This window comes from Acipenser ruthenus, chromosome 4 (assembly GCF_902713425.1).
Source record: "Acipenser ruthenus chromosome 4, fAciRut3.2 maternal haplotype, whole genome shotgun sequence".
Lineage (NCBI taxonomy): Eukaryota > Metazoa > Chordata > Actinopteri > Acipenseriformes > Acipenseridae > Acipenser > Acipenser ruthenus.
This window is the reverse complement of record NC_081192.1, coordinates 79,893,824-79,918,671: the sequence shown is the minus strand read 5'-3', so window position 1 is coordinate 79,918,671 and position 24,848 is coordinate 79,893,824. Positions and strand designations below refer to the sequence as shown.

Below are 24,848 nucleotides of genomic sequence, written 5' to 3'. Positions count from 1 at the left end.
CATTTTCATTTTGCTTATACTTTACTTCTTTATTCCTGTTTTTTGTTTGAAATGGAATTCACTGAGTTATTTCTGTCGCAGGGTATAGAACGGCTTAAAGGCAAGACTCCCACTTGGGAGAGGAAGAGGTGCTGGGAGGGGATGAAGGCTGCCTTTGGGGGCCCCCTGTCCCTCGGCTGGTTCAGCCCCTTCTCTGACCTGAGCTGTGAGAAGAGGCCATCCACTGGGGTCCATGCTGCAGAGGGAGAGATCATTGAGGAGAATGTCATTGAAGTCCTGGAGGAATAATAATATCTTTCCTGTTACTGTGTCTGTATTGTTACCTGAACTATATCCACACCCTGAAGGGGACCAATATAGTCTGTGCCTTAACTGCTTTTAGACTGACAAGGTACTCAGTAAGCTTACTTACCCTTTCTGAAAACAGAAATAGAAGGTGACTAGAAAGTGAAATTGTCCACCAAGCAATAAACCTGCCAGGTAGAGACGTCAAATATAATGTCCAACAAGATTCAACGACTAAGCCCATACTTCATAAAGGGTACTATGCTGTATCTGACATGCGTTATTGCATTACTGTACAATGTGAGGCCAATTTGTTTGAAAGTCAAAAAGGGTTTAATACCTTTTCACTGGGACACAATGGGGTTTCTTTCCAAATTGACCTGCAGTCTCTTAATTAAGTCCAAGTTTTTGAAAGGAGAAATATCCACGTTAATGTTACAGAACGGAGAAGCAAACAACTGGAGAGATTTTGAGAGACATTGACTTGTGTCTTAGTTGTTTGGTTCTTGTTATTGTAAAATTAACACGTGTTTATTCTACTTTAAAAAACAGGAGTGAATTAAAGACTGGTGGAGAGACACAAAGCGCTGCTAGAGGTCACATATGGTGCCTTTTATTTTGGGAGACAAACATAGATGGCTTTTCCTTTGACCTCAGTCTAACCAGCACACCAGATACTGTACTTCAAACTATTTAAATTATTTCTTTTTTGGTACCTTTTATGATTTCGAGTAGATGTGTTTTGTTGCTTTTTTTTCACTGCAGCTGTCTCAAACTAGCTTTCTGCTAAATCTGTTGGTGCTATGGACTGAAAACTGGACCGGGATAGGCTTTGATTTTTCTTTCTCCAGAAAGTCTTGTGACACTACGGCATAGCTGAAAATAGGATGGGAAGGGTAAATCATTTACCAAGGGATATTGCAGAACGCATACAAGGGGGAAAACACTGACAAACAACAGCCTGATGTTAAGAGACGGTCAAGAGCTAGCCCATGAGTGAAAAATCATATTGCTAATTTTCAGAGGTACAAAGTTTAATATCGTGAGACCTAATTAAAGACCTGTCAAACCAATTTAATGTCACCCTCCACTCGTTACCACATTTCAGTGTCCCTGCCAGAATTATTATTATTTATTTCTTAGCAGATGCCCTTATCCAGGGTGACTTAAAATTGTTAAAAGATATCACATTATTTTTACACACAATTACTCATTTATGCAGTTGGGTTTTTACTGGCGCAATCTAGGTAAAGTACCTTGCTCAAGGGTATAACAGCAGGCTCCCCCACCTGGGACTGAACCCACAACCCTCTGGTCAAGAGTCCAGAGCCCTAACCACTACTCCACACTGCTGCCCTATTTGTGCCATCACACTGCCTGAATCATATGGGAATCAAAGGTGCAAGCTCCTGATAATATCACTGGTTATCACACTCCATTACATATCAATCACATTTATCAATTATACAACTGATTTTCACTCCATTTAATATTAGTTTGGGGAGAAAAGGCATAGCATTTGAAGGTTTACATGCAAGTATAAGTTCTACAGAAGTGAAGTGTTCTGAATATAAAGTGTGGTAGCACAATGTCACACAGCAAACATGTGCATGTGTACAGCTTTCTGGTGGTTTTCATTATTAAAATGTGTTGGAAATGTACAGTAAGAAATTGTATTAATGCAATACCTCACACTTCATATATTTCAAGAACCACAGGAAAAAAAGTTATATTTTCTCTATCAGGACTTCGGTGTTTTAATATCAAGTTATTGTATTTGTCATATAAAAAAAAAGTCAATTATTGTGGTAACAGTCACTTTGAAGTGATATTAAAAGGGCTTGACTGTAATTACAAGTAATCCTAATAACTTTCCAGGTGCATTATATATATATATATATATATATATATATATATATATATATATATATATATATATATATATATATATTAATTACACATGTAGTTATTGTAAAACAAAATACTTTTGCGATATTATCTCATTATAGTCTAGATAGAAACTGAATGATAAAAGCTGTTTACCTATGCTGACCTAACGGTATCTGGCTCATTTTGTTTCTTGTTACCAAAGTCTTTAAAAAATAAGAAGAAACAAAAAGTGCTACTCCAGTCACTGTGCTTTGACACTTTTTTTGGCCAAGAATGATGTCAAACAAATAACCCAAAAATGGGAGTTGACATAAATACTGGTTCAAATCTTTGTGCCGTTAGCATTAAATTGTTTTGAAAAATATCCAAGTTTCTATAATTTAATAAGACATACTATACAGTTTGACTTAGTACTTACTTAGCCATTGTATTTGTCACTGCACTAACACAAAGGCAATCAGGAGAGATTACACTACTTATAAAGTCTGAGGTGGCAAAATGAAAAACACTGTAGGATACTAAAATGTTAATCAATAACAATACCCACACCTCACAAGTCCAGTGGGGTCCCATATAGTTTTCGTTTACTATAATGTAGGACAGTGTTTTAAAATTTTAAAACTGCAATGGTGTCTGTATGACATGAAATTATGTCTGAGGGGTAAAACAAGCAACAACTGCCCCTCTGCAGTCATTTGGCATTTATTTATCTATTATACTTCTTGGAGGGTATTGTATTGATTGTAGCGTACTTGATATGAATTGAAAATGAACCAGTGGTTTTAACTGGAAAGCATGTCATAGTTTATAAACTGCATTGTTATTAATGAAACCTAACATTTGTGCCATCAAGGAGTAAACAATTAGTAAATTGGGAGCAAATACTGTAGGGCATAGGATGTTTTTTCACACTGCCTGTCTCCCCAATTGGGTTTCACATTGCCCTGGTGTGGGGCATGTTCTATTGGTACTCTCGAGCCCCTTGGTTATTTTGGAAGGCTGAACGAACGCACCGGGATATTAAAAATACTCTACCCGTCTGTGGTGAGCCTTGAGTGCTGAAAAAAATAAATACTCCAAAAACAAAATTTCTGTTTTCAGTTTCACTTTATGAAGGTACTACAAATACAAGGCCTCGGGTGCACTTTTACATCTCCTTCATGGAATAGAAGCAAGCCAATTCTTCAACTGTTGTATGAAAATGTTTGCCCTGTAATCCTGTAGCCTCTGACATGCTTCAGTCTTGGGTCAGGGAATCAGCCTTTGAAAACCTGGCTTTCCTTATGTTTCAGCGTGAAGAGGCCACTGTGTGTAATTTTGTATTTGTACTTGACCACTGTTTTTTAACCCTCCAATCATGTTTCAGTCTGTTTGACACGACTGAGGTTCCCACTTAGCATTTTGCAATTTTATATTTTTTCATAACATTTTAAGACCTCCTGATGTAGTGGGATGAATAGATACACATGAAATAATGATTCTGCTGTGATTTATTTTTCCTTGGACTCCTGATGTACACAAGCATTATGTTTTAAGTCAGTATGACCGATGTAGTCAAATTCTAAAAATAAATAAATACGGCAATGAGAAGAACTTTGCAATCTTATGCGGTATGTGCATGTTTCCATGTAGTTTTTATTATACCAAAGCTTCATCTAGATGTGATGGAAAACTAAGGGAAGGAAATGTCGTATTAGGGAGCAATGAAATAGTTTTTTAGGAAAACTTCAATTATACATTTAGGCAATAGACTTAATAACCCACAAATTACAGAAAATATTTTTTAAATATTAAATAATAGCTTCATTTTAACAAATTAGCCACTTAGAAGGCACAACTGACCTACTGAGTACCAGGGCAGTAATGTGCTACCTGGGATAAAATCAGAAAAGATGGGAACCCTGCCAAGTTAAGCATTTGCAGTAATTCATGTGTATTTCTTTTTCAAACAGCAAAAAAAAAAAAAAAAAAAAAGGATTTTAAACCAGTGGTCTGACATAAAAATAAAAAAAACACACACACATTTGCACTGTACAGCAGTTCAACTTTATTTATCTTAATACACAGGTATCAAGTAAGAAATGAAGGGGTCTGGCATGATTTGAGTTCAGATAATCAAGTCGTGCAGAAACCTTCCCTTCCTTTAAGTATTGTTTTGTTCTGCTTTTTGTTCTCACTTTTTAACTTTCTGCTCAAAGTATGACAGCATAAATGATAACCACACCAAACCATGCATAGAAAGGGGGATTTGTTGGTGTTCAGCAGTGTGGATCAGTACTTAAATTGCTTCCAGGAATACTTTGCATGTGCCACAAACAGGAGTCGTTGCTGGCACTGTCCTATGCTTTGTGTAAGCAATCCGTCAGTTAGTCATTATATTAATGTGCGACCCAACAGTGATCTTATTGATCGCCAGCCCCAAGGAAAGTACTTTATGCCCTAAGGCTTCAGAAAATCCTGTAAGGGGAGTTGACTGTATGGATTGCACATATTTTTCCATGTCAGCTACTACTAATTATTTTTAGTTATTATTGTAATATTTATAATATATTGTATATATTATTTTTTTATTGAATTGATTACATAAATAATTTGGATATTTGTTGAGTTTTAGATCATGGTTGTTACTCTTGCATTTTTAGTGGGAAAAAAACACCCTTTGTGTAAAAGATCTGTCAACTATATATTGGAGAAGATATGAGCAAAGATATTTGCCTTCTTGAATTACAGAACTGTAGTTGACATCCCATTTAAAACATACTATTTCCTAATTAATACAACACTAAACAAAAGTTTTTTTGGACAGTACTATAGTACACCTAATCTTGAGGAACAAATGCAATCTTGCACTTCACGCTGATTTCACATTTTGAATTCAGTAATCAAATCACTCGAATTGCACTGCTCCACTCTGACTTTTTTTTAGTATTAAGGTATTACAGTCTGGTAGCTGATCTAGAAGTCTGGAAGTTCAAAGAAGTGCCTGAGCCATAGGGTTTTATTGTGATTAAAAACCTGTAAACAGTGCATGTATTGCTATTTTAACATTTAAACATACAAGTTACTGATTCGCATATTTTCTTTATATTACCATTAAAAAAAGATATGGGAGGAAAAATGTGATAACCCAAAAATATTTCAGATTTCAGAAAATTGCATTTGGTTGGTAATATGAATGAGAGGTTATCTGAAACTAATGGAGGTTATTGATTGGTAGATGAAAGTTCTGATGTTTCTAATATTGCATAACCAATACCAACTTAAGAACTTTAACAACATGTATTAGAATCGGAATTGGACATGTTTGGTTTAGGCTGATGATACATTTCTGGAGGTAACTTAACTTGGTAACGTATTAAATCAAAGTGCTACATTTCATGCTGAACAGGACTTGCTCTATACAAACAAACAAAATGAATCACACATGTCCAACAATTTTAGAACCTCAAGTTAAAACTCAAAATTCTAAGAAAGACTATAGAAGTACTACATTAAAAATCTACTTTTGCGTTCTCTGTCATAAATATGAAGTATAAAACAACTTCAACTTTAGCTTGCTGTAGCTCTACCAGGTTTGATAGCCTTACACTGCAGGCCTGCGGTGTACAGAACAGATTGGGAAAGGTAAGTGGGGCAGCAGCCTAAGGTCTCAAATGTCTCAAAGATTAAGCCATGCATGTCTAAGTACACACAGGCTGTACAGTGACACTGCGAAAGACTCAATCTCATTAAGCGAAAGGGAGTCTCAAATCGAGTCCCCACTGGGCAAAAGCCTCCTTCACAATACCACCACACAATCGGACACAGTCTGGCCGAATTGTCAGTCTCTGTTTGAGAGAATCCCAGTAGTGAATTACGTTGGGTGTCCAGGTCAGGATTGAGGTGCGCTATCGAAATGTGAGGGGAAGCCGGCACCATGATTGACTTTAAGCCTCTGCTACATTCTTTTACCAATTTTACCAAGAACCCTGCTGTACTGTAAAAATGGCAACGTAAAAAAAACCATGAAGGACGCATTTGATTTAGACAATCCAAAACCAGTGTAAACTAACTGATAAAAAGCAAACCATTTAGTAGCCTGCATTCAGCAAACTCACTCTGTATTTCTTTCCCTTTTAATGACGTATGAATTTTGATATTAATATCAGAAAAGTTGAGCCTGTGGATAGAAGATTGTTCATTGGGCTGTATTTGACACCCAGGTTAGGTTTAATGCAATAAATTTAAGGCATGAACCTATTATACCTGTTAAATAAAACCAAACTAAAGCATGATTCACACGGGACTAAAAACCAGGTGTCCACAGAGTTGGTCAAAAGCAGAGGACGTCTAGTAACCTCCCAGACGTGGATTAGTTTTCATCAAGGAAAGTCGGTAAATTCAAAATGAAATGACATGTTATGGCCAGAGAAGGCGCTTTTGTGCATGATTTGTAAACAAATGAACCATGTTTAAATAACTAATTTCATTGTACAGAACCTTCTTTTCCAAAGGCTAGAATAATTTTGTCATCTGAGTGACATGTATTATTTTCAGATGCACCATTAAAAGCATTTGGTTTTTATTTTTTGCCAATTACGTTTTGCATTTTCGCTGGTCCCCAATTTGGTTATGCCCAGTCGTTGTTTTACTGAATCTTAGGACAGATTGTACTAATTGTAATATTATATTATGGTTTATTGCCAAGGCTGGTATTGCTTTGAGGTGAATACCCTCACATGGTCGATTTGCAGGGGAGTAAAGACAGGATGCCTGAGTTTGAAATATTACAGAAGATCCCGATATCCTGTAAAATAATCAGAGGACCTCTGAGAAAATTATCTGGGATAAAAAGAAATGGACGGTTCGCACAGGACTAAATTTCACTGATGTTGGTAAAAATTCCAAAACCACCTGTTTATGTGGTGATTTTTAGTCCTGTGGAAATCAGGCTTTAGTTTCATATGAATCAAATATGGCCTTACAAAATCTAACAGAACTACAGCAACTGAACAGTCTATGAAAATATTTTTTCTAAGAAATGCAAGACTGAACCTGCCTCACAGTGTTTGAATTACCCTATGGGTGGAAAACATGGCAGACAAATTCATTGTCAACCGTAACTGGTTGAAATCCTTCATCAGATGACTGATGTGAATAAGTACAATGATGCAATGTGGGCCAAGTTTCCAGTTTTGCTGGGGTCTGTTTTGGTTTCCATCAGGGGGCCTGGTCCTGTTGGGTTTTAATGCTCTTTCTTGACGACAGCTCGTTCGCCAGCGTGTGGCGCAGCAGTGTGCAGCACAAGGAGTCCCGAGAGAGTGAGAGAGATGCCCACCCACCACAGCATTACGTGGGCTTCTCCAAAAATCAACTTCCCCAGGAAAGCCTGCATAACAATGAAATAAAACACACACTTTAAACCAGTATAAATCTGAAAGGTTATAAAAGAGTTTATCAGATTGCATAGTTTGGTGAGCACCGGTGTATAATCAAGGCAGTTATTGTGTTTACCCTGTACAGTGTGATCCGCGCACATTGGTCCTTTTTTTTAATGATGACACTAAAAAGGGAGAACTAGACTGAAACCCACCACTAGGCACCACATACCAAACACGCACTGAAGTGTGCATTACTGTGCTGGCCATACATGTATTATGAACAGAACAAATTAAAAGAGTTTTCATTTTATTGAACCTCAGTAGCTCACACAGTTCTTGGTTCCACTCACTAAATATTTGAATAGTCTTATTTCATTTTGAATGACGAGGGTAATAGGTTTTAAATAATATATTGCTGTTCCAATGGATTTGTACTGTAGCCAAGTGGCAAGGCTTTAACAGTAAAGAAATCAGACTGTGCCAAGCTTGTGACATTTGAAATATTAACCGGTCGAATGCATTTTGTAACCTTTACTGATTCATTGTTTGTACTCTTGTTAGGTTGGCAGCACTGAAGACCTGGCACAAGTGGTGGCAATGCGAGCTTCCCCACATTGCTCCAAGAGAATTCCCATCCTTGTGAGGTGGTTTTGTGATATGGATTCCTGTTTAGAGACCACCAAACTGTCACATATGACAGTTCATCCCCAGAATATGTCAAACATGTTCATGGATTAAAACATTACAAGGAGGGATACCTTAAATATTTAACACACGGGCAGAGTGGCGGTATTGTAACATAAATATGCTAACCAATTCCTTTACGAAGTGCTCACGTGCTCTAGCTGGGGGCTAGTATAACCAATAGCTAGCATATTATACTGTATAAGTACATTATTCATTGCTAGCTGTCAGTCTGACAGAGACTTCATACTGTGGCCCTACAACAACCCACCGATGTCCACTGATTTCTCCAGTTGTAATCTCTATTCCTTCTGTCACAGGAAAGAGTTAATCCTTTTCATGCGTCCTCCTTTAGAGAGTTTTGTAGATTCACGACTGAATAAATGAAAAGGTTAACCGTGTTTGGGCCAGTGTGTGGGAAATCATGCTGTACAGTGTATTCTGTTATCAACCAAAATAAACAAGCAGTCTACTTACGGAAGATATGAAGTTGGAAGCTGTAGTGGTCACAGTGGCTCTTGCTGAAGAGGAGGAATACCTGAGTGCTTTAGCGAAGCAAGTCCACATCACAGCATTGCAGGTGAACAGCAATCCCCCACACAGCAGCCTGAGTGGTATGTGCAGCTAGAACAGAGGAAATAACAGCCTTACTGTACAAACACCAAGTTTGGCTGTATGGTCCAGTGGTTAAAGAAAAGGGCTTGTGACCAGGAGGTCCCCAGTTCAAATCCCACCTCAGCCACTGACTCATTGTGTGACCCTGAGCAAGTCACTTAACCTCCTTGTCTTTCGGGTGAGACCTAATTGTAAGTGACTCTGCAGCTGATGCATAGTTCACACACCCTAGTCTCTGTAAGTCGCCTTGGATAAAGGCGTCTGCTAAATAAACAAATAATAATAAAATAATAATTTCTGTCTGTCTGTGGGTTTACTTACAGGAGCTGTTCACACAGATATATGGGGTGGCAAATTTATTTAACATCAAATTGATATTTTAAATAATATACTTGTTTGACGGCAGTTCTGAAAGAAATACCACCCACAACAGAAATTCCCATGTGTATATTTACAACAAGCTATATGGCATAGTAATGCTGCCTGTTACTTCAGAGTAGAGTGGGCTATTAGTTAGTGTCCTGTAAGTAGTTTTAAAGTACATGTAGTTGACCTGATCAATCCATACCAAAACCCCCACTGGGAAAAGCCACAGCTGATTTTTTTTGCATAGGTTACAGAACTGGGGCATCACCCTGGGGTTACCCCTAAGAACAAGTGATCAATGCAGTGCAGGAGCATGCAGTACAGTAAAATGCTTCAAAAATAATAAATAAAAACATGGCTGTGGATTATCCCAGCAGGATAAATATATATTGTATATATTTAAGGTATTTTCATGCAGTGGTAAACTAGATTAAAGTATTTCCCACAAGTCAGTAAGTGATTTTTGCAAAGGCCAAATTACTCAAGTAATTCCCATATTTAATTATAGCATGACAAGGATGACAAAAATACTCCCATTGCATAGCAGTTTTTGAGCTATTCCAGGATTTACAATGACCTTAACGGACTCTTCTGTGTTTATCCGCTGTGGTTTGTCTAATTACTCGAAAGTAGGTCATATTCAGCTCACAGTAAAACCTGGAATGGCAATCAACTGGAATACTGTGTAAATTGGGTACAGTAGCATTAAACCAACACCAAGCTGTGAAATCGTTTGAAGGTCATTTTAAGAGATGTCCGGCTGCGGACTTGAGTGTGACATTAATGTTAATAAAAACAGAAATACACAGACCAAAGCCATTTTGAGAGTTTTATTTTTTAAATGCTTTATATTATTTGTTTCTGCCCTTGACTGCTGTGAAAACACTTACTGCAAGTTAGAATTCGGGGTATTCAAAAGCAATTTTTTTTATTAAATGTTAACTAAAATATTCTGTTTATAGCACTTCATTAAATGATTAAACAAAATGCAACATAGGCTTAAACATCTGCGTCAGTTGTACTCGAATGAAAATACTAGCAATCTACGTCTTTGAGACCTGTATTTTAGCATTAGAAATTATGGTGGTCTGTATTCAATCTTTTGGTATATTTATCCTTAAACAATTTCAGCGTTGTCTTACCCAGTCGCAAACTGTAGTATCGTCGGCTTGCCTAAAATGTCTTTCATCCGATGCCCATGATTTGAGCCCATTTTCACAGACCCCTTTCAGGTAGTCAGATCCGAGGGACAGTTTGGCTGACGAGGAAGCGACGGCTCCAAGAAACCCTGCCAGCAACGCGTAAAAGACACCGGGGAACATCTTCAACGGTATTTACAGATGTTAACGTGTAAAAATTAAAACAAATGCTTCTTCGTTACATGTTTCCCTCTCCATACATTTGTAACCCAGACACATAAAAGACTAGGACTGTCAAATCGTTAACCAATCAGAACGGTCTGGACAAGCAGAGTCTCGACTCTTGGATTCTGGGAGATGTAGGCTAGTCTAGTGTGTATTGTCCTGAACAGATATGTGACCATTCCCCAGTGACTATATCTGACTCATTTAAGGTAATTGGGGTTTGCAATTTTCCAACAAAGTCTGTCACTGCAATCGTCGGTCATCGCTTTTGCGATTCTCTGAAACATCAGTATAACGCCACGGACATAAAATGTGTATCATGAACAGGTGTTAGGCCGATTTCTGTATCCCCAGTTGTGCTTAAGACATCTGAACCCAGGCTCTGACCTTCATTATGTGTTGGGTTGAACAAAAAGGATTAACGCTGATCTTGACTTCAGTTTCGGCTCAATATCTGCTCCTATATCTTGTCAACCCATCCCGTCGTGCCTTACTGCATTAGAAAATGTATCGGAGATTTCCTTTAACCTGACTAGTCAATACGAGGGCCTTAATCTCTGGTAAATAAAGGGCCTCGAATATCATCTTTCATACTATTTTAAATCACTGATCCAAATCAAAGCGCTGGAAAATACGAAAATACAGTATTCGTGTATTTTACCTTATTTCTGCTTGATGAAAGAAAATCTCCATTCTAGAACACGCCCTCTGAATGTTGTCTGTCAATCTAGACCTACGTTCAATCTAGCTATTTAAATTTAGTATAGCAAGTAAATAAATCGAGATTGCTGTGCCAGCGGCGATACAGTAAACACACAACTAGTCTGACTGCTTCCAGAAACTTTATTTATTCACTCTGATTGCTTCTAGAAACTTTATTATCCAGAAACAACAGCACGGTGCTCTTACAAAGTCAGAAAGAGGCTTGAAAAAACTTTGTGAATACACACTGTGAACAACAGCACATATACTACTTCATGTCTTTAATTACTAAAACTTGTGTTATTATTTCTCTGATAAAGTTTTGGACCCAACGATAAAATACTGAAACTTACATGCACAAACCTACACTCAAATCCTAACTAAAAAATAAAAAGTTACCGCCGTAGTTATTTTCTGATATGCGTTAAAGTGGTACTCAGCAAACTGCTCGCGCATGCCTACAGAACTTCCACTAAGACAGCAGGGAAACGCCCATTCAAATCTGGTTAGCTGTTTACGGTCTATTACATAATTAAACATTGAATGTATCATATTTTTTTTAGTCTTATGTTATAATGTAATTAATCATATCTGTCCACCATTAGAAAATAGTATGCTAATATTTATTATATGCAATACATTGGGTCTTGTCTTTTTTTAACTTGTGCAACTTGTTGACTTATTTTGTCTTGTTCGTCGTGAATAGTTTTTTTCTTTTAAGCGAAATCGGTTGTCTGTTTTATTTTGAAAAATATGATGTATAATTAATGGTTTCCAAAAAAAGAAAGTATAATTAATGGTAAATGTATCTGTTTGACAATAGGAAAATACATCACATTGCAATTGATTGCACCTGTACCAAAATCCCAGTGTACCGCTTTATAACACTTCACCGGTGTAACGCACATTTTTTGCTACCTCATCAATTAGCAAAATATGACATGTATAAAATCTGTCAAAATCTGCTACCTGGTTAAAATCTGTTACTTGTAACAATTTAATCTGTAGCTAGAAATGTTTTTTTTTTGTTAGTTTTTTTGTGGGGGGGGGTCTAGTTAAAACAATCCAACAATTAATCTTGGTGGTTTGTGACAACCTGGCCTGAGTGGTGACGTCAGACCCAGAGATCAGAGCCCCTACATATGGAGAACATGTTTGGAACCAACAAAACCAAACTAACTTTTGAAACCAAATGGATCAAACCTGATGAGCCGAGACCTGCACAGCTTACTTGCGATTGAGGAGAAATGTTTTCTAAACAGTGAACATTGGTCCATTTCTCGGAGGATCATTATTTTTATTTATTTTTCCCCAATCTGGAATGTCCAATTATGTTTTCTCTCCTCACCACTGCCAGTGCCCACACAGCGCAAACATTCTGAGGGCATGTGAGCGTCTCACAAGCCTAAAGCCAGAATCACTTTTACACTGAGCAATCCAGTGCAGAGGTGGGCGGGTTACCAATCCCGGAGAACAGAGCCCAGCCCTGCCTCTTATCCACTCTGAATGTGCTCGGTGTCTGGCCAGTAGGGTTCGCTGTTGCGCGATGAGAAGCAATTCCTGTCGGCTTCCCATCCCCCATCCCGGGAGCGTCAGAGCCAATGTGACGCCCTACTCGGGGTCCCCAGCAAAGTTTGGCCTCTTTGCACAGCCTGGATGCTAACTGATACCGTCCAAGCTGTGTGACTCATCCTGCACTCCCAGCTGCAGCACTTTAACTGGATGAGCCACTTGGGGACCCCCTATTTTTTTTTAAATGAAGTCTTGTTGGCTGGTGTTAATTCCACATTTGACTACAGACAGCTTTAATGATGCAGGTTGCATTAAAAATATGGGGAAGACACACCTTTTTAAAAAGGCTGTAAATTGCTTCAAATTATTTAAATTGTGCAGAGTTGAAATGTTTCTTGATACTTCAGGTGTAAAAAAAGAGTGAGGGTATTATGCTTCTGTGTACATATGTGGGTTAGAGAGAATGGGAAAAAAAGTAGGACAACTTACTGCACACATATATGCTTGAACTGAGATATTGTCTCGCTATCTACTGCCACCAAATCTTATGATTCACAGCTGTCCATAAATTGGACAATTAGAAAAGTGCAAAACAATAAACATTTAAAATTTTTATTATTAATTACAAGGTTTGTTGACAAATTCATCAAACCATCTTCATTCAGAGAGCTCTTAACTGTAGATAAAAAGATGACAGGTGTCTACAGCATTAAATCTCCCACCCCACATACAAAAGTGAAAAGAATTCATTAACTGGATCAGGACCGAGACCAGGAAAGCATTAGGACAGAGGAGACGACAAACAAATGACAAAAAAACAGTGTAAAGGCAGGGTATGTTTTAAAAGAGATGACAACAGCAAGACAGAGAAAAGAGATGTTTCCACTTTCATTGCACTATTTACATGAGGAGGACAGTCGACCAGTTAAATGCATCCAGGACTTTGAGGGTGACTGTAAACCTTAAGAATTCAAGCAAAACAAAGTGGGAACTGAAAAAAAATAAAACTGTTTGAGATTGATTGAATCAGGAGCTGTTCACTCTTTCTTGCAGTTCTCTTTCACAGCAATGAGCTCCAGTCGCAGTTTTTCATTCTCCTGAAACATATAACGAGTATTTACTTATTTTGTTGTAAAAGCAGGAAACTAACTTTAAGGAATTATTTTTAAAGCAACTTGGATACAAAAAACAAACTATTACTTTTTGAAGTAATAGTTTGAAATATCCGAATGGCTCCCATCCCTGGGTTTACAAAGTGCAATGGTACCTCTATTAGTTTGGTGTTCTTTTTCTTCAGTTCCATTAAGTATTGGATCTTTTGGTTCAGGTTTTGATGTCCCACAAGTTTCCCATTCTCTTCTGTCAGAAACATCACTTGTTTCCTCAGGACTTCCAATTCCTGAAACAGAACCACAAACTAACAATTACAGCGATACAGTGGGGGGGCGGGCGTAAGTATGTCACACTTTAGAGTTTTGCATAGAACTGCTTCTCCAATTGTGATGAAACTTGTGACATTCAGTTATTGGGTTTGTTATAATATAGAGGCTGTATAGTATGTTTGAATAACCTGTGTGGAACTCCCAATAAAGCACTTGCCATATCCAAGAAATTTACTATACTTCATGTACAGCACAGAAAAGGCTGTAATCACTTTCAATACAGCACTTCAAAACAGAATCTTTCTTACAGGTAAACTTTATAAACGTGCACCTCTATTTCCCAAAGTGACATTAAGTGGGGTGGAAATCATTTATATGCCTGTTAAACGTGAGCGATAATAACCAGTGTGATAACCACCAAAATGATATCAGGCGCTTGTCCCCATTGAGTCCTATTGTATTCTGGCTGGGACATTTCAAACGAGAGGATTATAAGCAGGAGGTGATATTAAAAAGGAGGGATATAGATATATATATATAGAGAGAGAGAGATAGAGATAGATAGATAGATATAGATATATATATATGGGACCACTTGTTCATTGTGAAGAAACTTGCAAAGTACAGTACCCTTTAACACAAGTCATTTAGTGTAATCTGGGGGGTATATGGAGGCTGTCTGGCTATCTATCCAACAAGTTAAATGTTTAACAGCCTACAAATTAGTGCTCAGAGGACTTCTATTTCAACCTCTTGATAATTTTACCTTAAGAAGTTTATCCTGCTGTATTTCTTTTTCTTGAAGCTCTTTCAGTTCCAAAGATTTGCCCTTCAGATCGCATGTCATGCTCTGAATGCATATCTGAGCTTGTGCGAGGGTTGCTGAAGTACCCTGCAACCTTAAAAGATACATTTTTGATTTACAGAATGCAGTTTGGAAAAAAAAACAACTGGTATTTAGAAATCACAAATTATTTATTATTATTATTATTATTATTATTATTATTATTATTATTATTATTATTATTATTATTATTATTATTTTTTTTTTTATTATTATTATTATTATTATTATGATGATGTTTATTTAGCAGACACCTTTATCCAATGCGACTTACAGAGACTAGGGTGTGTGAACTATGCATCAGCTGCAGAGTCACTTACAATTACGTCTCACCTGAAAGACGGAGCACAAGAAGGTTAAGTGACTTGCTCAGGTCAATTGTCTTTTTTGTTAAACTTGACATAAGGGAGACCACACAACCTTTTGACTGGGATACACGTGTATGCTCAGGCTCCGTCCAGGCCAGTCTCTTTTCTCTGTTTAACTTTAATCCTTAAAACAGTTAATCACCTATAGAGCTAGAAGTTTTAAACTGTTAATAAGTCAGCAAGCAGGGGGACAGGTGGTCTCCTTTAAAGGAAGTTTAAAAGAAACATCGAAGAGCAACAGTACAACACCATTTTGTATGCGCTGTGGAAACAACAAGCATGACTTGAAGGAGGCTATAAAAACACAAATGATACAATTAAAATCTTTAAGGAAGGACTTTGATGTGCATACCACTGAAGATGCTGCAGTGCAGAGTTGATAACATACATTCCACAGTGCGGTCAAACATACAAGTTAACACTCTGCAAGGAACAGATTGAACAATTGCAAAACAAGGCACCAGAGAAGGAACACAGAAGCCGAAGAAACAACCTACGGCTGGTGGGTTTGGCTGAATCTGAAGTGGATCCCTTCGTTGAGAGGTGGGCAGATTAAAATAGAAAGAGTGCACAGATTGTATATTGGTAATGACTCGCATAGGACCCGTCCTCGCACTAACCTGCTTGGATAGTGACGGGCAGTTGACACTACAAGGGGAAACACAGATTACCCCATACACCGTGTTTTTCCCTGACTACAGCAATTGCAACTGCTCAAAATAGACGACAATTTACAGCGATTAGAAAGTAGATGGTGGCAATAGTACTGAAATGGTTTCTCATCTATCCTGCTTTCTCAAAGTGGTTCAAAGCGGACAGAATTCTATTTAAATCTGGAAAAGAAACTGAGGATTTTTTAGTGTCCCAGGGAGGAACCAGGACCCAGCTATTCACCCATGCATCTCTACCGACCTATATAAACCTGTGATGGACAAACTTCAGTCTACCCTCCTGCAGCTTCTGTTGATCCTGCTACGGAGGGCATGGAGATAGTGGCTGCGGCTTTTTGAACGGTCCTTATTGGGGAGTAGCTTACTGGACTACATAACCGCCTCCCATGGCGCCCTTTACCTTAGAACGCCATCCCTTCTCCACCTTGCTTTTTCCTAACTACTGTTATTATTACTGCTACAGAAATTAATTTTTACCACAAAAGGTTAATAAGCATACACACGCTCCTCGACACACGACACTTGCGACTCTTTTGCATTATTACCATGCTTCAACTTTACGATATCGATACATCATTTACAACACGGTGAGAGACACGAGCCATGCGTCATGTGTGCATGCTCGTTGTCTGAACCGCAGTACCTGTCGTGGTTGCCCTGATTCAGGTCACTTAGTGTTTGTTTTTTTATACATGTAACTAGAATCTATTTGCCCTTAACAATGTCCGATAAGAGCAATGGACTCAAATCGAAACCTAAGTTGTGAACTCTGTCACAAGATGAGGGGCTTAACTTCAGGCGATCTTATTTCCGGCTAGGAGTATCGCATACACACACTGAATACGTCATTGAAAAGCCCCTAGTCTGCCAGGTTGATGGCTTTTACAGTGCCTGAGTAATATGCGCGTAACCACCGGGGCGCCAGTGCCCTGAAATCAACGGGCTGAGTATAAAGAGTTAAATAAATGTTTGCATGAGTACAATATAACGGGTCATTTTTGTAAAAATATATTATCTGGCCAAAGAGTCAGGAACGTAATCCCAATTTATAACATTGTTCCTATGGGAAAATGTGCTTCGACTTACAACGCGGCTTTCAGGAACCAATTGTGTCGTAAGTGCGAGGACTGCCTGTATAGGCAATTATATTATGCATGTTTCAGGACCATAGAGACTTACTCCCTTCCTGGCTTCTCTTATTTTATGTATCTGAGGCACAAATCAGCTGTGGGGACTATGGTGTGGCCTGAGATACAAGTCTTCCTCCTAATCCTTTGGCAGGTTGGATCAATCCTACCAGTTCTTCCCAGGGGATGGTATCTACTATTTATGGCCATTTTCTAATGAAATAAGTTCCTAGTTGTCACAAAAATCTTGGGGAGTCTAGGTAATACAGTCGGCTCTGCATAATACCATGGGCTCGGGACCATTGTGAGGTCATGCACATAACTGGAGTATTCACATAACAGGAGTGAGGGAATATAATGGGATATAATGACAACAGGTCTATATGTATGTGTACATGACTTGTTTTGATCAGATTCATAACTATTTTTCACTTATATTTTATTGCTAGTAAACTTAATACTAAACAAGATCATAATAAACCAACTTGAAATACGTTACACAAACACTATTCTCTGGCAACGCACAATATGAAATATAAAATGTACAGTATATAACAGCCCGCATAAACTAAGTACTACAGTACAGTAACACAAACTTTAAACAGGTGTGTACAGTACCTTACAATAGATCTTGTGACTACAACGTTGCAAAACAATATTTGATGGAAGTAGACCGATTGTGGATAAACAACTGTAAAAAACTTTCAGAAGACTGACAATCATTTGCCGTCATGAAAGCTCGTAGTGTGCTGAGGCTCAAGTTTTAAAGATTCGCTTTGCCATTTTCTGTGTCTTTCTTGACGGCTTTTCCTGCTGTCATGCCTTTGCTATGCGCTCTGCATCACTGTTATTGCTGAAACCTTTTTTTTTTTTTTTTAAACACTAATGTTTGCATTATGCAATTATCAAAATTAAAACGCAATGTACAATTGATTTTGGGACCGCGCTGCTTCATGCAATTATGCATTTAGCATTTAGCCGATAAGCCAGGACCAGCTGCATGCTATGCAATTAAGCGATTTATGCAATTATCTAATACGCAAATAAGTGGAGTTGACTGTACTCCTAATTGAGACTGTAAAACTAAATACATTTATGGCTTCTCAAAATCCTGCCCATCAACAAATCGATATTTTTTATTTAGCGTGCCCAATTTATTTTACCCCCGATTTTCTCTTCAATTTGGAATGTCCAATAATTTTTTTCCCCTCACCGCAGCAATTCCCCACACAGCTCAGGAGACCTGAAGGTTCAGTGGGTGTCCTCCGATCCCACGACCGAGCCAGCTTCCTCTTTTTCACCCAGGAACTCGAGAGCAGATGTCAGCGAGATACCGACCTCTGGAGGACAATGGCCAGCCCTGCTGCTGTCTGCTTTTGAGCTCACTGGGCGCCTGGCCAGCTGGGTCTGCTGTAGCACAATGAGAAACAGTTTTGCCTCCCTAACCTACGGGAGCACCAGAGCCAATGCCACGCTCCCTTCAGAAGCCCCAGCAAAGACTGGCCATTTTGCACAGCCAGGAGACACTGTACGATTCTCCATGCACACCATGCAGCTGCACTTTCACCAAGATGAGCCACTCCGGGACCCCCAACTAATACATTTTAAAACTTATTCATAGAGCTTATGCAACCCTGTACAGATGTTTCCAAATAAAAATGATCTCTGACCCTGCAGGGAACATCTGTAAACTTGGCACACCTGGCAACACCATGCATATGTTCTGGGACTGTCCCGTCATTGCCACCTTTTGGAGCTATGTAGCTTCGGTGTTATCTAAATTGACTGGTTCAGTTAATAGCTGAACCTTGCCTGTTTTTTACTTAATGATGACTCACTGGTTAATCTTTCTTTGACTCCGTGTAGAACTTTACTTGCCGTCAGCTGCTAAAAAGTCAAATTTGGATATCCCCAGATTTAACTCTGGCCCGCTCATTGCTCATTTAGAGGGAACCACAGCCAGTCTGAATTGGGCGAGACCAGCAACGATAGTGGCGTGGGGTTTAGCCTCTGTTGCTCTGGATGACCTTATTGTGGCATGACTGGTTTATTTAGTTTCCTCTTTTATTGTTTATTTGTGTTGGTTGTGTTATATATTATATAAATAAATCTTAAATTAAAATTATGGATTATAAATTTGTCATCAATTAATTGAAATGCAATACTTACTCTGCTTCAAGTTCACCCAGTTGTCTCATTGCACTGTTCTGTAGGGATGAATAATCATAAATCATATCAACTGATATAAATTATTTCATTAAAGCACCTCACCGTGTCTCAATTAAGTACATAGTACCTATTCATCAAGAACATCAATTGTGCTACTTAACATTTTGACATGACGATATTAATTTGATCTTTAATAGGTAATAATAAAAGGATTGCCTTTCTATGTAGTGCTTTAGAGGTTGATTAAACTGAAATACGAACCTTTGCTTTTCGTTCCTCTGCGAGTTCCTTTATAACTTCGTTGCTTTGGTTGTGATCACTTTTCTTATTCTTCTCATCACTGTAAAATTATAAAAAGCCAGAGTTTGGTTAGTTACAGAACTCCGAAAAGAATGCATTCACACTGTAGAAACTTATCAAAATGTCTTTCTTCTCTGGCATGCAGACAAAATAAGCATGCTCCCAAGAATGTGGACTATTAGACAGAGTTTGCATTGGAACAAAGATACATTTGTTTAGATTCTTTCTAGCTTTTGTATTAGAGATCCTTTAACGGTCCTAAAGTTGTAAATGGCTCTTTGGGATTTTTGGGCTGGTACCCGATAAGCCCCATTCCAATTCAGTCAGACACCCAGGGTTTTGAAACTCCACATGTTCAATCGTGTTTCACTGGAAGCAGGCGCATCATCATATGTTCACAGGATCAGGGATCGAATGCAACTTCTTAAATTGGAAAAACCAGTTTAAAAATTCTTTAAATGTAGTTAGATTGGGGTAATCCTTCTCTTCCCCGACCTCCCTGTTACATTGCTAATTCTCCAATTGTTTTATGGCTATTAAGTACTGGTTTGATGCCTGTTACCTGCTGCTTCCTGTGCCTTGGGCTTGTTGCTGCAACTTATGGCACCGATCAACCCAAGTCTGCATTTCCAAACGCAAATTTTCCACTTCACACAACTGGCCCTAAAATAACAAAATAAATTAGAACTTTGAAGTTTCCAACTACTGTTTTTAGTTTATCTAAAATAGCTGCAGATGTAAATATTGCCTTTGTTTAATTTTTTATATATTTGTTATATAAATTTGTTACCTGTTTAATTCCAGAGCTACAAAAAAAAAAAAATTTACCTTGAGTCGCAAAATCTCTTCATTTTTAGCCGCCCTTTCAGAATTCAGCTCAGTCACCAGCATCTCAAGTGTAACCATTGAGGATCTTCTGTTCTGCAACTCTCGCTCCTGACCCTCCAGAACTTTGGACAAGTCAGTGCTGAAACTATTGGGAGTCCTAGGTGTCTGCAAAAACAAACGGGAAACAACAACTGGTGTTTAACTTAAAACAGTTCTGTCTAATACAGATTATAGGTCCAAAAGACACAAGAGTTATCCTTGAGAAGAAAGTTTACATCTGAGGTAAGAAATCTATGGGAAATACAGAACTCTTAGGTGTTACTGAACACCCTTTAGTGATTACAACAAACGCACGACTTACAATTGCAGTCTCCTGTGCTACATGCATTACTGAAATATATTTTTCAACAGTAAGATTGTTTTGATATTTTTACTCATATACCCTGGGTCACAAATCTACTGAAGAATAAAACCAAACAAGTTACTTATCAAATCTTCTGAAGGGGGAAAAATGACACCATGAAAACTTCCGACATTTGTATCCAAATGAAATGCACTTACTACATTACCTAGCATGGAAAGATGGTGTAGAGTATAAGTAGTATCAGCGTAGAATGGGTCAATAGATAGATCTGCGCATTTGATGATTTTGCAAGTACTAATTCTACACGTACACTGCCTCAAGAAAAATTATACACTGCAACTGTGCTGTGTTGAGGGCTGTAGTAAATACAAAAACAAACTGCAAAGTATCCCTATTAGTTCCCGAAATGTGAAAAATAATTATTTGCAATGATGTCAGTTTGTCAGAAGGCTTGGTTTTTTTGTTGGCAAAAGGAAAAAAAAACAAAACACTACATTGAGTTTTCTAGAACGTATATTGTAGTCTTTAAGAATACATAATGTGTTACTGCAGTAAATTAATATACATTTTCATTCAGCCCATTTCATGATCACATAGATTAAGCTACGTAGAGAATGTTAAATATACAGTTAACCCAGCTGAATATCACTTCTAAGGGACTGGGCAAAAATGGTGACAATAAGCAGAGTTGACTATCAGGAGGTTCACCAATAACCTGGCAAAATAAGCACTTCAGGCTACCATTGTAAAATACAAATAAAACACCAGCGCTAATATAATTACCATGCACTTTATTTATTTATTTTTTTTACTAAGGTTAAACTATGCACTTTTTATTATAAAAAAAAAGTTTCAGTACAGCGTCATTTGTTTAAATTTGTTACCATCAGCACAGAACCATGTAAGCTGCTGTTTTTTTTGTTTCATAATACCGTACAAAAAGACGGAAGTATGACCGAGTTTAACGTCAAGTTCTGCCACAGTATTTCCAGGACCCAATGATTTAGACGCTGCTTCAAAACTGGGGTTTAATTTGATGCAAAAAATACCAATATAGTAGTCTGTGTATAGGAACACCTCTTAAGAGAACACTTTGCCTAAGAGAACACCCTTGTGGTGAAACTGATTTTGCCCATTGTAAATGCTCCGGCTCAAGGAACAGGAACTTCACTTAACCCTTTGCGGTCCATTTATTCAGCGCCTGTCAGGCGTGTAATTTATTTTCACACAAGGCGTTTATTTTACACGCGCTGTTTAAAAGTAATTTTATTCACAGTAAAACAGGTTTAAAAGGCACTGCATATCAACATGACACCCTGTACTGGGTCTCCAGCCCTGCCCCACTCCTTGTTTGCTGTATTTATCACATATCTCTTCACAGTCATGCACACTGTTAAATCACCTCCTGGTCACTCGATTTATCACCAAACTCCTCAATAATGCTATCCAAGTCATTATTTTATTCCTATAACATCTCAAAAATTTTGGCAAATGTCTGCAATTTTCTTTGAGCGCTGGATGCTTGTTTGTTTATGCCCGTGTTATGTCTGTGGTGAAGGGACTATGCGTATTGCTCAGATCCGCCTCCATTTTTTTTCCCCGGCTCTGCTTTTTGTCAGACGTCACCTACAAGCTATCCTGTTCACAGCTGTCATATCATTCACTCGTTTTGAATTCTGATTTCCACGAATGCACATCACTACAAAATGGCATGTAAACAAACAGAAAAACGCGCTGCTGTTTCTCTTGCTACAAAAAGTTGGCAATTGTTCGAGCTCTTGAAAAAAAAAACCCTGAAATCAGACAAGTCGCCGAGGTGCTGTGTTCATTTAGTTTGACTGTTAGTTTATCAATGTTAGTTTGTCTTACTTTATTATTTATAGTTTATTAACATACACTTGCCTGTTGCTTTTTTCTTACTTATCCTGTTAATTTCATGTTGATGCACGTGCATCATGACAAGTATTACACATTTATTTATTGATTCATATTTTGTCTGGTGGTCAACTCCGTCTTAGAGAACACTTCGCCTGCTTCTCTTAGCCGGACACTACTGTATCTATCTTTGTAAAAGCACATTCAAGTTTGCAACAGCACACTCAAAATAATGGAAATACAGAATTAATATTTCTTAGCAAAACTAGCAATATGGAACGTATGCCTTGTCTAATATAAACTAGATAAATAGAAATGTGCACTTTGTAGTCTCCCATTTTTTGGGAAAGAAGGCTTTTAACTTTTACATCCAAAATGTATTCGTTTGTTCCTGCTTTTTATTTTTCCTGTAATTTCCATCACATTAAAAAAAAAACTATTTTAGTAGTCGCCAATTATTTGGTATTATTTTCTCCCATTTTAGAATATCAAATTATGTTTAGGCTCAGCTCACCGCTACCACCCCCAGGCTGATTCGGGAACGGCGAAGACGAACACACGCAGTCCTCTGAAGTGTGTGTCGTCAGTCGACCACTTTTCACACTGCACTCACCATGCAGCTACCTCAGAGCTACAGCGTCGGAGGACAACGCAGCTCTGGGCAGCTTACAGGCAAGCATGCACGCATCCGGCCAGACTACAGGGGTCGCTGATGCGCGGTGAGCCGAGGACACCCTGGCCCACCTTGACCAGAGAAATGTGGCAATGCAATTGATTCAGGATGCATGTAAAAAACATTTGCTACATTCCAGGCAATACACTGAAGCTTGCCGAATGAAACACTGTCATTTAATAGCCTAAGGATCTCCAGAGGAAACAAGACTTGAATACCTGTGGCAGCTCTGCTGGAACTGCTTCAGTTTGTTTCTGATCATTTTCTTTCTTGATGTTTTCCTGTTCAGCTTCTTTCTGTATCAGCTACAATATATTGTTGATCAACATTTACAAAAAAAAAAACATAATAAACAGCAACTAAGAAAATGGAAATTAATAACATTATTTTGCAAAACTTGAAAAGAATACTTTTGGTAGAATTTCTTCGATCTTATTTTAAAATGAAAGTCAAAAAACAAAATCAGGTACTGTATGTTGAGATATATACTACTGTGCAAAAGACATAGAATCAACCCGCACCATCTACTGAACGTCATGTCACATATACATTTAAATTTTTCTTTTTTTGCCCCCCCCCCTTGGATTGCTTCACTCCCCCCCTGTTGAGAACCACTGGGTAAATGTGATGGATTAGCTCCTGCAACACTTATTAGCTGCTCATGTATAGTTTACTTTGAGTTGTTGTGATCACAAGTTTTTGAAGATTCTGCTCAATGGGAATTAAAGATTGCTAAATGACAAGCTTGATTTTTTCTCACCCTTCTCAACACTAGTGGAGGCTTTGAGTAAATTGTTGATGCTCACAACAATCGATATATATTGTAACTCCTGAAAATGTCTAAGACTTTTGCACAGCAGTGTATATCAGTCTTATAACCATTTGTTGGAACAGAAACAACTTGCCGTTGGATTTTTCTGATTGTAGGTGCAGAGAGGTACAGGAGATACATATACAGTATATTACAAAAAGTACCTTTTCTTGCAGTTCTTTGATGGTTGTTTCTCTCACAATTGCCTCAGCTTGGACAGCTTGGAGAAGAGCAGTTTGCTTGTTGTAAGCCTCTGTAAGCTTCTCCATCTCCTCAGTTGTGTGAGTGAGATCATCTTGCAAAAGCTCTTGCTAAATACATGAGAGGTTTAGTGAGTACAAAGACTTCAGGCAATCTATACAATACAAAACATTAGGTTATTATCATAACCTTGGTTCCCCGAAATAGAAATGTAACCATCACCGAAAGGGTATTTATGTTCTAATCTAATCCTGCAAATTATATACCAAAGCTGCTAAGTGAGCCTGCAACGCATTCATGGCCCGCCCCTTGAGGGTACAATAGGACTGCGCTCGCAGATCTCACCGTCATTTTTCTTTCAAGCCTGCTGCAATCATGCATGCAGCGAACTTGAAGGTCAATGGTTACATTTCTATTTCAGGGAACCAGGGTAATAAGTACGAAATGTAACCATTAC

At 38.2% G+C, this 24,848-nt stretch overlaps 3 protein-coding genes across 4 annotated transcripts in view; 1 reads left to right on the top strand and 2 right to left on the bottom strand.

The window, feature by feature from the left end:
* Positions 1 to 8,702, top strand: part of LOC117400137 (palmitoyltransferase ZDHHC3-like) — a 39,255-nt gene extending 30,553 nt beyond the window's left edge. The window contains exon 7 of one of the 2 annotated variants that reach the window (XM_033999592.3): positions 8,097 to 8,702. In XM_033999592.3, the coding sequence (XP_033855483.1) occupies positions 8,097 to 8,273 (177 nt within the window). In that variant the 3' untranslated portion in view covers positions 8,274 to 8,702. Of the gene's footprint in view, positions 1 to 81; positions 2,184 to 8,096 lie in introns of those variants that run through there. The other variant, XM_033999591.3, reaches the window with a different exon arrangement.
* LOC117400138 (transmembrane protein 42-like) lies at positions 4,199 to 10,910 on the bottom strand. Its single transcript, XM_033999594.3, has 3 exons — positions 10,343 to 10,910; positions 8,697 to 8,843; positions 4,199 to 7,543 (listed from the first exon to the last, which is right to left on the bottom strand). The coding sequence occupies exons 1-3, from the start codon at positions 10,520 to 10,522 to the stop codon at positions 7,400 to 7,402; spliced, it is 471 nt and encodes a 156-aa protein (XP_033855485.1). The 5' UTR covers positions 10,523 to 10,910; the 3' UTR covers positions 4,199 to 7,399.
* A 2,466-nt stretch (positions 10,911 to 13,376) lies between these two features.
* Positions 13,377 to 24,848, bottom strand: part of kif15 (kinesin family member 15) — a 45,145-nt gene continuing 33,673 nt past the window's right edge. Inside the window, exons 27-35 of the mRNA XM_033998426.3 lie at positions 24,355 to 24,501; positions 23,598 to 23,684; positions 20,468 to 20,632; positions 20,202 to 20,302; positions 19,601 to 19,679; positions 19,340 to 19,377; positions 14,927 to 15,059; positions 14,046 to 14,177; positions 13,377 to 13,875 (exon numbers count right to left, since the gene is read on the bottom strand). Of these exons, the coding sequence (XP_033854317.2) occupies positions 13,816 to 13,875; positions 14,046 to 14,177; positions 14,927 to 15,059; positions 19,340 to 19,377; positions 19,601 to 19,679; positions 20,202 to 20,302; positions 20,468 to 20,632; positions 23,598 to 23,684; positions 24,355 to 24,501 (942 nt within the window). The 3' untranslated portion in view covers positions 13,377 to 13,815. The remainder of the gene's footprint in view (positions 13,876 to 14,045; positions 14,178 to 14,926; positions 15,060 to 19,339; positions 19,378 to 19,600; positions 19,680 to 20,201; positions 20,303 to 20,467; positions 20,633 to 23,597; positions 23,685 to 24,354; positions 24,502 to 24,848) is intronic.